A 14,605-nucleotide genomic window follows, 5' to 3' on the forward strand; every position below is an offset into this window, starting at 1 on the left:
TGGCAAAGTAATGTTTCAGCTTTTAAATATGCTGTCTAGGTTGGTCATGGCTTGTCTTCCAAGAAGCAAGTATCCTTTAATTTTATGCTGCAGCCACCATCTACAGTGATTTTAGACACAAGAAAATAGTCACTCACAGTTTCCATTGTTTCCCCATCTGCTTGCCAGGAAATCATGGGACCAGATGCCATGATCTTTGTTTTTGAATGTGGAGTTTTAAGCCAGCCTTTTCACTCTCCTGTTTCACTTTCATCAAGAGGCTCTTTAGTCCCTCTTCACTTTCTGTTATATGGGTTTTGTCATCTGTGTATTTGAGGTTATTGCCATTTCTCCCAGCAATCTTGATTCAGGCTTGTGCTTCATCCAGTCCGGCATTTCACATGATATATTCTGCATCCAATTTAAACAAGGAGGGTTATAATTCAGAACCAGTCCTTTGTTGCATGTCTGTTTCTAGAATCAGTCTCTGTCCCTAAACTTTTGTGTCCCTATTCCTGTTTATCTCTTTTCCTACCTCATTATGAGCAAATTGATTGGCCTTTCTGGGTATCTGGTGTCCTCTGCCAGCATGTAGAACTCGTTTAGTGAAAGTTATTCCATATCCTGCCAATCTTTTGAGATATTTACTGAGGAAAATCTGAACTCCTTCTCATATGTCACTCCCATCTGAGGACCAGACTGCTGCTGCTAAGTTGCTTCTGTTGTGTATGACTCTGTGCGACCCCATAGATGGCAGCCCATGAGGCCCCCGGTCCCTGGGATACTCCAGGCAAGAACACTGGAGTGGGTTGCCATTTCTTTCTCCAATGCATGAAAGTGAAAAGTGAATGCGAAGTCGCTCAGTAGTGTCCGACTCTTAGCGACCCCATGGATTGTGGCCCACCAGGCTCCTCCGTCCATGGGATTTTCCAGGGAAGAGAGGTGGAGTGGGGTACCATTGCCTTTTCCAAGGACTAGTCTAGTGAGTTTATATTCAAAGGTATGCATTCTGCCACTACTTTAGAGCACTACTTTAGCAAGTGCTTTGAAGTATGTATACTGTCAATATAACACCATCAAGTACTATTGAGCTCACAGTGAAGCATACACGCAGTGAAGCTACTGAGCTCACCCTCTGTAGTATGCATCCAGCGGCTACTTAGTCTGCACTCTGAAGTATGCTTCTTACTACTGTTGTGCCCCACTCTGTGGCAATTATGCTGCAACCCATGATCTGGCACTAGGAGTGTATGAACCACTACTTCTGATTATGCATGCAGCAACTAATGAGGTTGAAATCACGAGTTTGCATTCTGCTTTCACGGAGAATTGAATTAGAGCATGTGAACTAATTAGCTTGCACTCTGGAACATACATTACAATTCTAGAGCATAAGTGTCACAACCAAGTGCACCTGCACTCTGGACCTGGCATGCCATAACGACTGAAAATGCAAGAAGCTTTTCACAACTACTGACCCCTGATTTCAAATCTCCACTGCTGCTGATGCTAAGTCACTTCAGTCATGTCTGACTCTGTGTCACCGCATAGACAGCAGCCCACCAGGCTCCCCTATCCTTGGGATTCTCTGGGCAAGAATACTGGAGTGGGTTGCCACATCCTTTTCCTATGCATGCTAAGTCTCTTTAGCCTTGTGCAACTCTATGCGAACCTATGGACAGCAGCCCACCAGGCTCCTCTCTCCACGGGATTCTCCAGGCAAGAATATTGGGATGGGTTGCCATTTTGTTCTCCGGTTTCAAACCACACACGCTACAAACACTGAGCTTGCCCTCTGGAATACGCGCCTGTCATTACTGAGGCCGCCACCTAGAGAACGCTCGCTGGAACTACTTAGTTTCCAATCTGGACCACCCTTTCTGCCACTATGGAGACTATTAACAAGATTTGGAACAAGTGCGTTGCTATCACTGAGACTGCACAGTAGAGCATACATCTCATCACTCCTAAACCCGGGTTCTTTAGGATATGGCCTGCCACTAGTGAGCCTGTCCCTAAAACATGCCTGTTTTAAGTACACATACACTTTTGGTATATTACACTCTGGAATCTGCCTCCCTGCACTACGGATATTGCCTTTCCGAACAAGAGTTCATCACCAGCTGAACTTTCATTCTAAAGCATAAATTTCACAATCATTAGCTTGTTGCTTTATAGCTAAGTCAGGCCACTACTCAGCCTGCACTGTAATTCAGGTGTGCCTAAGCAATTACTGAACTTGCACTCTGAAGTTTCCTTCTGGACACAACTGAGCCAGCACTCCTGTAGACAGAGTGAGTTTAAACACTGGAGGACATGGTATACCTTTACTGAGCATGAGCTCAAGTGCAGGCATCCGGGCTCTGCTGAGAACATGCTCTAGTTGCATACATGCCACAGTAACTGAACGTGCAGCTGGGAGTACAGATCTCATGACTACAGAGTGCCCACATTTCATCATGGGTTTTGCACTACTGAGGTTTACTCAGAAGCATATCTCCCATCATGACTGCATGTGCCTTCAGGAGCCAGTGTTCTGACATTACTGAGACTGTGCTGTAGATTAAGAATGCCTGAACTACACGACTGCACACTGAATCATGCATCCCAGCAGTATAAATCCTAGCACTACAGCACACGTGTCACTTCTGAGTCCTTACACTAAGCAGGCATGGCACAGCTAGTGGGCATGTGGTCTAGAGCATATGTGTGGCCATTGCTAATTTCACACTCGGAAGCATGTGTCTTGCCACTTGTAAGCCCAGGCCCCAAAACAGTCATGTTTCATCTACTGATTCTCTACCCTGGTACACTGTTTTACCATTGCTGAGCCTGCCTTATAGAGCATGAGTTCCACTACTACTAATCTTGATTCATGGCCCGCGTGCTTAAACCTGTGAGCCTACACTCTGCAGTTGAAAATTGCCAATGACTTGGCTTGGCCTCTGTTGCATATTTTCCCCACTCTTCTTCCTGCACTCTAGAGCAGGTGTCCCAACTACTGAGGTTGCTCTCTGGAGGACCTACTCCAGGAAAATGGAGTCTGCATTGTAAAACACATATCCTACCCATGAGTGAACCGCCATTCTAGATCAACTGTGTGACTACTAGTGACCTTGAATCCTGAAGGATAAAGTCACTTCCTTGAGGTATTGCTCTAGAAGGTGTGTGCAACAATTACCCCAGCGGCATTTTACCCATTTGGCTGCTAGTCACCCAGCTCTCTAGACTGTACAAGCTGAGCGTAGTGTATCTGTATATCTATGGATGATGTGCAACCACTGCAGACCTGGTGTATATGTCATATTTCCTGCCTCAGTTGATCATGCGTCACAATACACACATGCCACAACCCTTGTGCTTGCACTGTGGAGGGCATGTCATCCCACTACTGAGCTTGTGTGGCAGAGCAGGGGTATCATATTTTCTGAATTTGATATCTGGATACGCAGCCAAAAATAAAAACCCAGCTTTCAAGTGAACGTGTCCCTCTGCAGTCTGCACTCTTGAGCAAGGGCACTGCAACTCCTGAGACAACACTCCGAAGCACATGTAGAGCAGGTATGCTCCATCTGCTGAGCTTAGCTCTTCAGCATGCCTCTCAACAGTGAAACACACTTTAGGCATACCCCTCTTCATACAGACCCATGATCTAGAGCAGGCATGCTTCAAATACTGAATCTTGGCTTTAGAGAACACGTGCTTCTTCTCCTGAGATGTTGCTTTTGCGGATTCTCCCCACCACTACTTAGACTGTGCTCTAGAGCGGGTGTGACACAAATAGTAGGATGGCAGTTTGGAGCCTGCATGCATCACTACTGCGTCTCAGCTCTAGCCTGGAAGTACTGAAACACCTTAGCTTGCAATCCGGAGCACACGTTCTGCCACTAGTGTGCTTGCACTTTAGAGCAGGCTGTCTGAAGCCATCCCATTGGCACTGGCAACATGCATCCAGCCGCTACTGAATGCACACTAGAGCACAGTTCCTACCACGACTGAGCATGTACTCTACCACAAGATGTCTAAAACTGCTCAGTAGCATTGCCGAGCATACCTCTTTCCACAATTGAACTTGCATTCTATAGGAAATGTTACACAACCACTGATCTTGTGCTCTAGAATTGACACACCGTAAATAATTTTAACATTTGAAACGTGTCTGGCCAACACTAAAGGCATGCTTTAAATCAGCTCGGCCAAAATCACTGAACTTGCCCTCAAGAGTATATCTGAACTCACATTTTATAGCACACCTACTACCACTGCAGATTCTGTGCTCTAAAACTCTCATAAGACAAGAGAACAAGATGGTGGAGCTGTAAGTGGATGTGGAGTACATCTCTCCATGGATACATCAGGCATACACCTTCAGACACAGAAGAGTAATCAGAACATTACCGGAAAGTAGAGAGGAGTACCTGACAAGTGGCAAAGAATATATAGAACCACACAAACCTCAGTAGGATGAAAGAACTGGGGGAACAAACAGGAGGTTAGTAGGACTGGATCATCCCCGAGTGGGTGAAGGAACTGAAGCAGAGGTCCTATCCCACATTGGGTAATTGTCTGAATCATAGAATAAACATTTAAAGCGGGGAGTGAAACAGCTGATCTGTGGAAACCTAGATGCAATGAGAATCAGAGAGTCCTTGCTGCAGCCGTACATACCCCATACAAGGACATGTGTCCCCTGAAAGGCACAGTGGCTGGGAGCCGGAGTTTAGGGATTCTGGGGTAATTCATAGGCGAGGGCTGCTGTTTACTGGGGAGAGATGGAGAGAGGGGGTGTGAAGGAGGAGACTGTGGTAGGGTGTACCTGTGCAGGAATACCAGGCAGCCATGGAAGCAAGGCGATATCACCGAGTCACATGTAGGGGGTAGAGCAATCACCATAGCCTCTCTCTCCCCACATGCTAGCATCAGCAGTTACTAAAATAATGAGGCTGACCCATCAAATGCTGAACACACTGAAATGCAGAGCAGGACACCTCCCAGGGTGCTCCTTTGAGTGCCTGATGCACCATACTAGAGTAGAACCCCATTCAGGATGCTCCTTTAAGTGTCAGATGCACTGATCTACAGAGTAGGACCCCAGCCAGGGAGGTCTCTCTATGTGCTGACACAGTGAACAACAGAGAAGGATCCTAGGCAAGGAAGCCTTCTGAATGGCTGAATAGGTGGAACTAGGGAGAACACTGGCCAAAGAGGCCTTCTTATCGCCAGATACAAGAGCTAAAAAAAAAAAAAAAGACTCTGATAGGGCCATAACTCCTGTGGTGTAAGTCTGTGTCCCTGCACCCTGCCCACTTGACACAACCTGGGTCCCTCAAAGCCAAGTGGCTGCTCCACCTTCACAGTTAACTCTCATTGGAAAAAAGCTGCCACAGGTTAAAAAAAAAAAAAAAATCTTGCAACTATTTGCACAGGATTGTTTCAGTCCTGTCTAACTCTGTGTGGAACACATTTCACTGCTACAGAGAACAAGCTCTAAAATACATATACTGGAACAGCTGATCTTTTCCAGTCTTGTAGCCACTGCTGAGTTTTCCAAATTTGCTTGCAGATTGAGTTCAGCACTTTCACAGCACTATCTGTTAGGATTTGAAATCACTCAACTGGAGTTTCATATGTCCACTACCTTTGTTTCTATTGATGCTTCCTACTACCTACTTGGCTTTACATTCCAGGATGTTTGGCTCCTGGTGAGTGATTACATCATCATGATTATCTGGATCATGAAGATCTTTTCTGTATAGTTCTTCAATCTTTTCTGTGTAGATTTTTGCTACCTCTTCTGAACATCTTTTGCTTCTTTTCGCTCCATACAATTTCTGTCCTTTATTTTGTCCATCTTTGCATGAAATATTCCCTTGGTATCTCTAATTTTCTTGAAGAGATCTCTAGTCTTTCCCAGTCTATTGTTTTCCTCTATTTTTTGCATTCATCACCGAGGAAGGCTTTCTTATTTCTCTTTGCTATTCTTTGGTACACTGTTTTCATATGGGTATATCTTCCCTTTTCTCCTTTGCCTTTTGCTTCTCTTCTTTTCTTAATTATTTGTAAGGCCTCCTCAGATAAACATTTTGCCTTTTGGCATTCATTTTCTTGGGGATGGTGTTGATCACTGCCTCCTCGACAATTTCATGAACCTCCATATGAAGATCTTCAAACACTCTATTACACCTAATCCCTTAAATATTTTCTCATGCCCACTGTACCATCATAAGGGATCTGATTTAGGTCATACCTGAAATCGTCTAGTGGTCTTCCCTACTTTCTTCAATTTAAGTCTAAGTCTATAGCAAATACTGAGCTTCCACTCTGAACCTTCCTTCTTACAACTATTTGTCCACCATTTTAGAGCACTTTTGCCTCACCTATTTATCTTCACTCTGAAACATAGGTACCGTCACTCCTGAAAGGATGCTCAAGTGCATGCATTTAACTCTTACTGAGTCTATGCTCCAGAGTAATCATGCCGATCTACTAAGCTTGCATTCTGCCACATGCATCTTCCACTGCTTAGACTATGATACCAAGGTCATGCTGCAACTACATAGTTGCGACCTCAAGCTTATCTTCTTTGACTTTCAGCTTTCATACCAGCACACATGTTCTGCCCCTCCTAAGCCCACTTTCTTGAATAGATATGAAACAACTGTTGAGGTTGCATTCTGGAGCATGTCCCTGCTATTTCTGAAGGCATTTTAAAAAATTTCTTCATATTTCTTTTACAAATGATTTATTTTAATTGGAATAGAATTACTGTGTATTACTGTGATGGTTTTTGACATATACATCAACATGAATCAGGTACATGGATACATGTGTCCCCCTATCCTGAACACAACTCAAACCTCCCTTGTTACACCATGCTTCTGGGTTCTTCCGCAGCACAAGAATTGGATGCATCTTTTCTGCATTGAACTTGCACTGGTCATCTCTTTTACATATGGTAATGTACCTTCAATGCTATTTTCTCAAATCATCCCATCCTTGAACTCTCCCATTGAGTCTAAGAGTATGTTCTTTGTATGTGGATCTTTTTCACTCGCCTTCATGCAGGGTCATTGTTACTGTCTTCCTATATCCCATTTATATGCATTAATAAACAATATTTGCCTCTCTCTTTCTAACTTTCTTTTTTAACTCTGAATAATAGGCTGCAGGTTGAACTGCCTCATTAAAAGTGACACAAATATATGTTTTTTCTCTAGCTAAGTAATATTCCACCTGGATATATAGCAAAACTTCCTTATATTTTCATCTGAAGATGTGCATCTAGATTACTTCCATGTCATAGCTTTTGTAAAGAGAATTGAAATAAACACTGGGGTACATGTGGCTCTTGATTGTAATTCCCTCTGGCTATATGCCAAGAAGTGGGGTTGTTCGGTCATATGACAGTTCTAGTCCAAGTTTCTCAAGGAATCTCCAATCTGTTCTGCATACAGGTTGTACCAGTTTGTGGTACCACTAACAGTGTATTAGGGTTAACTTTTCTCCACACTCTCTCCAGGATTTCGTGCTTGTAGAATTTCTGGTGATGGCCACTCTGAGCAGTGTGATATGACTACACATTAATTTTTAATTTCTGTTTCCCTAATGATGAATGATTTTAAGCATATTTCCTGTGTTTGTTGGCAATCTGTATGTCTTCTTTAAAGACATGTCTGTTTATGGCTTTTGTCCCCTTTTAATGATGCTGTGAAAGTACTTCACTCAATATGCCAGCAAATTTGGAAAACTCAGCAGTGGCTAAAGGACTGGAAAAGGTCAGTTTTCATTCCAATCCCAAAGAAAGGCAGTGCCAAAGAATGCTCAAATCACTGCACAGTTGCATCCATCTCACACGCTAGTTAAGTAATGCTCAAAATTCTCCAAGCCAGGCTTCAGTAATACATGAACCATGAACTTTCAGATGTTCAAGCAGGTTTTACAAAAGGTAGAGGAACCAGAGATCAAAATGCCAACATCAGCTGGATCATTGACAAAGCAAGAGAGTTCCAGAATGACATCTATTTCTGCTTTATTGACTATGTCAAAGTCTTTGACTGTGTGGATCACAATAAACTGTGGAAAATTCTGAAAGAGATGGGAATACCAGACTACCTGAACTGCCTCTTGAGAAACCTATATGCAGGTCAAGAAGCAACAGTTAGAACAGGACATGGAACTACAGACTGGTTCCAAATAGGAAAATGAGTCCATGACGGCTACATATTGTGACTTTGCTCGTTTAATTTATATGCAGAGTACATGATAAGAAACGCTGGGCTGGAAGAAGCACAAGCTGGAATGAAGACTGCCGGGAGAAATATCAATCACCTCAAATATGCAGATGACACCACTCTTATGGCAGAAAGTGATAAGGAACTAAAAAGCTTCTTGATGAAACTGAAAGAGGAGAGTGAAAATGTTGGCTGAAAGCTCAAAATTCAGAAAACTAAGATCATGACATGTGGTCCCATGACTTCATGGGAAATAGATGGGGAAACAGTGGAAACAGTGTCAGATTTTATTTTGGGGCGGCTCCAAAATCACTGCAGATACTGATTGCAGCCATGAGACCAAAAGGCTCTTACCCTATGAAAGAAAAGTTAGGACCATCCTAGATAGCATATTGAAAAGCAGAGACATTATTTTGCCAACAAAGTTTTGTCTAGTCAAGACTATGGTTTTTCCAATAGTCATGTATGGATATGAGAGTTGGACTGTGAAGAAAGCTGAGCACTGCAGAATTGATGCTTTTGAGCTGTAGTGTTGGAAAAGACTCTTGAGAGTCCCTTGGACTGCAAGGAGGTCCAACCAGTCCATTCTAAAGAAGATCATTCCTGGGTGTTCTTTGGAAGGGATGATGCTAAAGCTGAAACCCCAGTACTCTGGCTACCTCATGTGAAGAGTTGACTCATTGGAAAATCTCTGAAGCTTGGAGGGATTGGAGGCAGGAGAAGGGGACAACAGAGGATGAGATGGCTGGATGGCATCACTGACTTGATGGACATGAGTTTGCGTGAACTCCGGGAGTCGGTGATGGACAGGGAGTCCTGGTGTGCTGCAATTTATGGGGTCTCAAAAAGTCACACACGACTGAACTGAACTGAACTGAACTGAACTGAACTGAACTGAAGCAACTGACAAAGAATTAATCTCAAAAATATACAAGCAACTCCTGAACCTCAATTCCAGGAAAATAAACGACCCCATGATAAAATAGGCAAAAGGACTAAACAAACATTTCTCCAAAGATGACATACGGAATGCTAACAAACATATGAAAAGATGCTCAACATCACTCATTATCAGAAAAATGCAAATCAAAACTATAATGAGGTACCATTCCATGCCAGTCAGAATGACTGCTATCCAAAAGTCTACAAGCAATAAATGCTGGGGAGGGTGTGGAGAAAAGGGAACCCTCTTACACTGTTAGTGGGATTGCAAACTAGTACAGCCACTATGGAGAACACTGTGGAGATTCCTTAAAAAACAAACAAACACAAACAGACAAGCAAAAAACACTGCAAATAAAACTGTCATACGACCCAGAAATCCCACTGCTGGGCATACACACCAAGGAAACCAGAATTGAAAGAGGCAAGTGTACCCCAATGTTCATCACAGCACTATTTCTAATAGCCAGGACATGGATGCGTGATGGATGTCCATGAGCAGACTAATGGATAAGAAAGCTGTGGTACATATACACAATGGGGTATTCCTCAGCTACTAAAAAGAATACGTTTCAATCAGTTCTAGTGAAGTGGATGAAACTGAAGCCTATTATACATAGTGAATTTAGCCAGAAAGAAAAATACCAGTAGAGTAAACTAGCGCCTATATGCAGAATTTAGAAAGATGGTAATGATAAACCTGTACGTGAGATAGCAAAATAGACACAGATGTATAGAACAGTCTTTTGGACTCTATGAGAGAGGGCGAGGGTGGGATGATTTGGGATAATGGCATTGAAACATGCGTAATATTATTTGTCAAACGAATAGCCAGACCAGGTTCGATATAATAGAGAGATATGTTTTCATAACATAAACTATTGATACCAAGCTTAGATTTTAGAATTATTTCCCACTCCATGTTCCATCTCAACAGGAAAGAGCCAAAGTTGTTGCTGACTCAATCACTCCAAGAGCTGGGAAACCTGAAAAAGAAACTGAACCTGCACTGAGATTTTCTGTCACATTTATGATCAAGCTCTAAGTCCAAGACTGTTTTTCCTTTCTTGTACTAAGCAGTCCCTTCTTAAGATTGTAAAGCATGGAAATCGAGAGAGAGAGGTAGGAGATTTTTGACCTCCTCATGTTCAAAAGTAATTTTAATCAGAGAAGCTAGAAAGGACAGAAACTAAGGAAAATAATCAAGCAATAGAGAATAGTTATGATTTAGCCATTAAGCAAATTCAAGGGTCTTTAGTCCTTCCTCAAGGGCCATCGTGGAGAAGGAAATGGCAACCCACTCCAGTGTTCTTGCCTGGAAAATCCCAGGGACGGGGGAGCCTGGTGGCCTGCCATCTCTGGGGTCGCACAGAATCGGACATGACTGAAGCGAATTAGCAGCAGCAGCAGCAGCAGCAAGGGCCATCGATAACATTCTGAGCAATATCCTGTGAACAGTTTTAGAGATGCTAAAGCCCAAGCCAGGCAGAAATGTAAGTACCTAGTTGGAACTAGACGGTCGATGATGTGGACTCCCAATATCCTCAGTAATAGGCCATTAGTAGAATGTCCCAATATTGATCACAGACCCCATGTTCCACCCTCGCTCAGTCATTAAAATATTTCCCCTGAAAGTATTTGGAGATTTGCGTCTTTGAAGCACCAGCTGCTAAGACACCTTGCTCGGTCCTACAGTAAGCACTTCCCCGCCCCGCCCCCCCCCCCGCCCCCCCACCACTGAAACCCAGTCAGTTCATAAATTTTTTTGCACAGAAGCAAGTAGACCAAGTTTGTGAGAGTAACACTGCTGAATATTAAGAATGTGTGTATAGAAGGATGATAAATCACTTGTATTTCAGAAATAAACTAGATTTATCGATGTGATTTTTCGATAACCATGTATGCAAGACAGCAAAAGAGACACGGGTGTCTAGAACAGTCTTTTGGACTCTGTGGGAGAGTGAGAGGGTGGGATGATTTGGGAGCATGGCATTGAAACATGTATAATATCATATATGAAATGAGTCGCCAGCCCAGGTTCAATGCATGATATGGGATGCTTGGGGCTGGTGCACTGGGATGACCCAGAGGGATGGTACAGGTTGTGAGGAGGGAAGGGGTTCAGGAAGGGGAACACGTGTATACCTGTGGCGGATATATGTTAATGTATGGCAAACCAAATACAATAATGTAAAGTAATTACCCTCCAATTAAAATAAATGAATGTATTTTTTTTAAAAGAAATCATCCAAAAACCTCCATACCTACATTGAAACCAAGCACCACCCAAGAGCCGATAAGTTCCAGAGCAAGACATACCATGCAAATACTCCAGCAACACAGGAACATAGCCCGGAGCTTCAATATACAGGCTGCCCAAAGAGCAAACCCATAGACATCTCAAAACTCAATACTGGACACTTCATTGCACTCCGGAGAGAAGAGATGCAGCTCCACCCACCAGAACACCGACGCGAACTTCCCTAACCAGGAAAATTGACAAGCCACTCATCCAACCCCACCCACAGGGAGGAACCTCCACAATAAAGAGGAACCACAAACTGCCAGAAAGAGAAAGGCTATCCCAAACACAGCAACCAAAGAAAAAAAAACAAACAAACAAACAAAAAAAAAAAACCTTTAGTAATGAGATTTTGCATCCTTCATGGTTTTGGTTACTATTTCTGTAAAGAGTCTGTATTTTAAGTTGATGCTGAAGTAAACACTGGTTGAACATTACCCTTCAATTGCTAGGAGACCAGTGACTTTGTGATGTCACAACTAAACTTTGATTGCTAGGAGACCAGTGATTTTGCGATGTCACAGCTTTTTGACTGGGAGGACCTCTGTGATGGTCGAGAGAGTTTCTCTCTGCATGTCAGGCAGACATCATTTGAAGCTGAACCAGACAAATGAGAAAATTATCTGAAGAAATGTTTCTCTGAGATGGCACATATTTCTTCAGAAATTCAAGATGGGCCTCCTAAAGATGAACCCACTGGTTCAGAAACCTCCATTAGATCTTCTTCTTATGATTATACAACTGGGGACTCAGTTTTGAGATCTATGATTGAAGAATATGCTTTTCAGGCTTTGTCTGAGGATCTTGTGATCAAAAGGCCACACTACACATATTCTGTCTCTGAAACAGATGATGCGAATAATTTTCTTTCACTCACATTTCCACAAAAACTTTGGAATATAGTTGAAAGTGATCAGTTTGAATCTATTTGGTGGGATGACACAGGCACATGTATAGTGATCAATGAAGAACTCTTTAAGAAAGAAGTCTTGGAGAGAAAGGATCCTTTCAGAATATTTGAAACCAAGAGCATGAAGAGTTTAATTCGACAGCTTAACCTTTATGGATTTCATAAAAAGCGCCAAACTGTTCAAAGATCGGCTTCACTACCTGTCTTTCTGGAAGAAGAAAACAACATCTCTCTTTTGACTAAGGTATTCCAAAATTTTCACTTATTGCCAATATGTCAGATTAAACCATGTGACCTAGAAAGCATGTTCATATATGTAGCTAAAACAGAATTTAAACTTGAGATAACAAGTTGTTGAAATAGTTTTATTTTTTTGAAGTTGAAAACAGCTGGAGGTTAAAATATTGGATGTTAACAAACTTTCCTAGCAACTTGAAACCAGACATAAGTTCTGAAGCTACTTGAAGTGGTATTTACTGTATATATGCAACATACTTTTAGTTGAGCATATTCTTTCTAACATGTTACCTGTTAAAACTACCAACAGAGGTATTTGATTTGATGTTATTTAATTGGTTCCATTAAAGGAATATGTTTTTATAAATTAGCTTTGTTTGTCAGTTTTACCTTGGTTTATAAAGAAACTAAATAATTTAATTCTTTGATTTTAGTTACAGACCTACTATAATCCAAATTTCAAAAGAGGCCATCCCCAACTTTTAGTAAGAATGCAAAGAAGAGTTGGAATTAACAATGTGTCTCCAATATCTTCATTAGTTCAAAGTAACAAGAAGCATGCTAAAGCAAGTGTCAAAAAAGATGATCATAACTCTGAATTTCTTCCAGAAATGAGCGGAGAGACTGCATGTCCAGCCTCCACAAGTTTAAGTGTGCCTTTCATACAAAAGCCTCATACCAGCCAGATAGTCACTAATACAAGTGCCCTATCTCCATGTGCCTTACCTACCCCATCAGCAATATCAGTTAGACACACAGACCAGATTGTGGTAGATCAACCTGAAGTTTTAAAAACGTTGAGCATTTTTAATTGGCACTCACAGAGCAGCTATACTCAAGGAAACGGCCACGTTGAGGACTTTGCTACTACAACTACATCTCCTTCTCGGAACCACATCGAATCTCCATTACAGAGGAGTTATTCTGGACTGATGGTGGAACCTTCCAAATTTCCAGACAGGCATAGCGATATGTCAGCCCATGACAGTCCTTTTCTTAACCTGCAAGAGAGAGGCAACTCATGGTTCTCAGTGCCAACAATCGCTTATACATCTGCCTCCTCTCTTTCGAGTAAACTCATCAATAATCATCATTATGTGAAAACCATCCTAATTAAAGCTGACCTATCAAATACGTGTCAGATTATGGAGCCTAAAGGATATTGAAATTTATGTTCGGACATGTCAACAGATATCTACAATTCTTGTATTTGAACAATAAATTTCCATGTTCATCTTCATAGTTTCATTTTTTATTTTCAAACAAGGAAGAGTAAAATGAGGCTTTAGTTCAATGGTTGGCTATTTTACTTCATGGTTTTATAAACTTGTCAGTTCAAGAAAACATCCATTATGCATCCTAGGTAAATGACACCTGGTATAATATTTGTAAGCAACAAAATGAGAACAAAGGGAAAAGAGGTAATGGATGTAAAGTGATTTCTGAACTCACCCCTGATGAAATGAAGGGGTGCTAAATTAAGATGGTATGGGTGAAGGAAGAGATGCAAATAAAGTTAGAAAAATGAAAATACACAGTATGAACTTTCGTGCCTTCACTCGTTATATTCTATTAGTTACTGGTAGAGTCTTAAAAGGTTAGACAGCAGATTGCTTTCATTAAAGAAATTCATTCTGTCCTTGAAAATATAGATACTGCAGCATGTCCAAAGTCTTGATCACAATTATGCCATCACTGTGATAACAAAGATAACGTGACATAATCAGTGACTGGCCCATGATCAGCACAAGATATGTACTTTACAAGTGGTATTCTATAGGGTCGTTTTGGTCTGCTGTCCTTAAGGACCCTCTTTATTTCCTGACACCAAGATTCCACCCTATAATTCCAAATGAATTTTTAGACATTGCTTATCTGTCACCACAGAGACAGAATAATTTCCTGGTGGTGACTGCAGCACATCAACGTGGTTAAAAAGTTCTTGAAAGACATGATATCTGTTTTCCTTAGTAATTTCATTATCTTTCTCTTATACTGTGCTTC

The 14,605-nt window shown here is 41.8% G+C and overlaps 1 protein-coding gene across 1 annotated transcript; it reads left to right on the forward strand.

Moving 5' to 3' along the window:
• Window positions 1–12,098: 12,098 nt before the first annotated feature.
• Window positions 12,099–13,767, forward strand: LOC128070942 (heat shock transcription factor, Y-linked-like). The gene is made up of 2 exons (XM_052663980.1): window positions 12,099–12,608; window positions 13,036–13,767. Exons 1-2 carry the CDS (start codon window positions 12,099–12,101, stop codon window positions 13,765–13,767), a joined length of 1,242 nt encoding a protein of 413 aa, XP_052519940.1.
• Window positions 13,768–14,605: the final 838 nt, after the last annotated feature.

This window comes from Budorcas taxicolor, chromosome Y, assembly GCF_023091745.1.
Source record: "Budorcas taxicolor isolate Tak-1 chromosome Y, Takin1.1, whole genome shotgun sequence".
In the NCBI taxonomy this organism is placed as follows: Eukaryota; Metazoa; Chordata; class Mammalia; order Artiodactyla; family Bovidae; genus Budorcas; species Budorcas taxicolor.

Bases quoted from the DNA above. Each gene is read 5' to 3' on its own strand.
- LOC128070942 (XM_052663980.1), top strand. From the start codon at position 12,099: ATGGCACATATTTCTTCAGAAATTCAAGATGGGCCTCCTAAAGATGAA. The intron at 12,609-13,035 runs GTATTCCAAAAT...CTTTGATTTTAG, and splicing joins ACATCTCTCTTTTGACTAAG to TTACAGACCTACTATAATCC.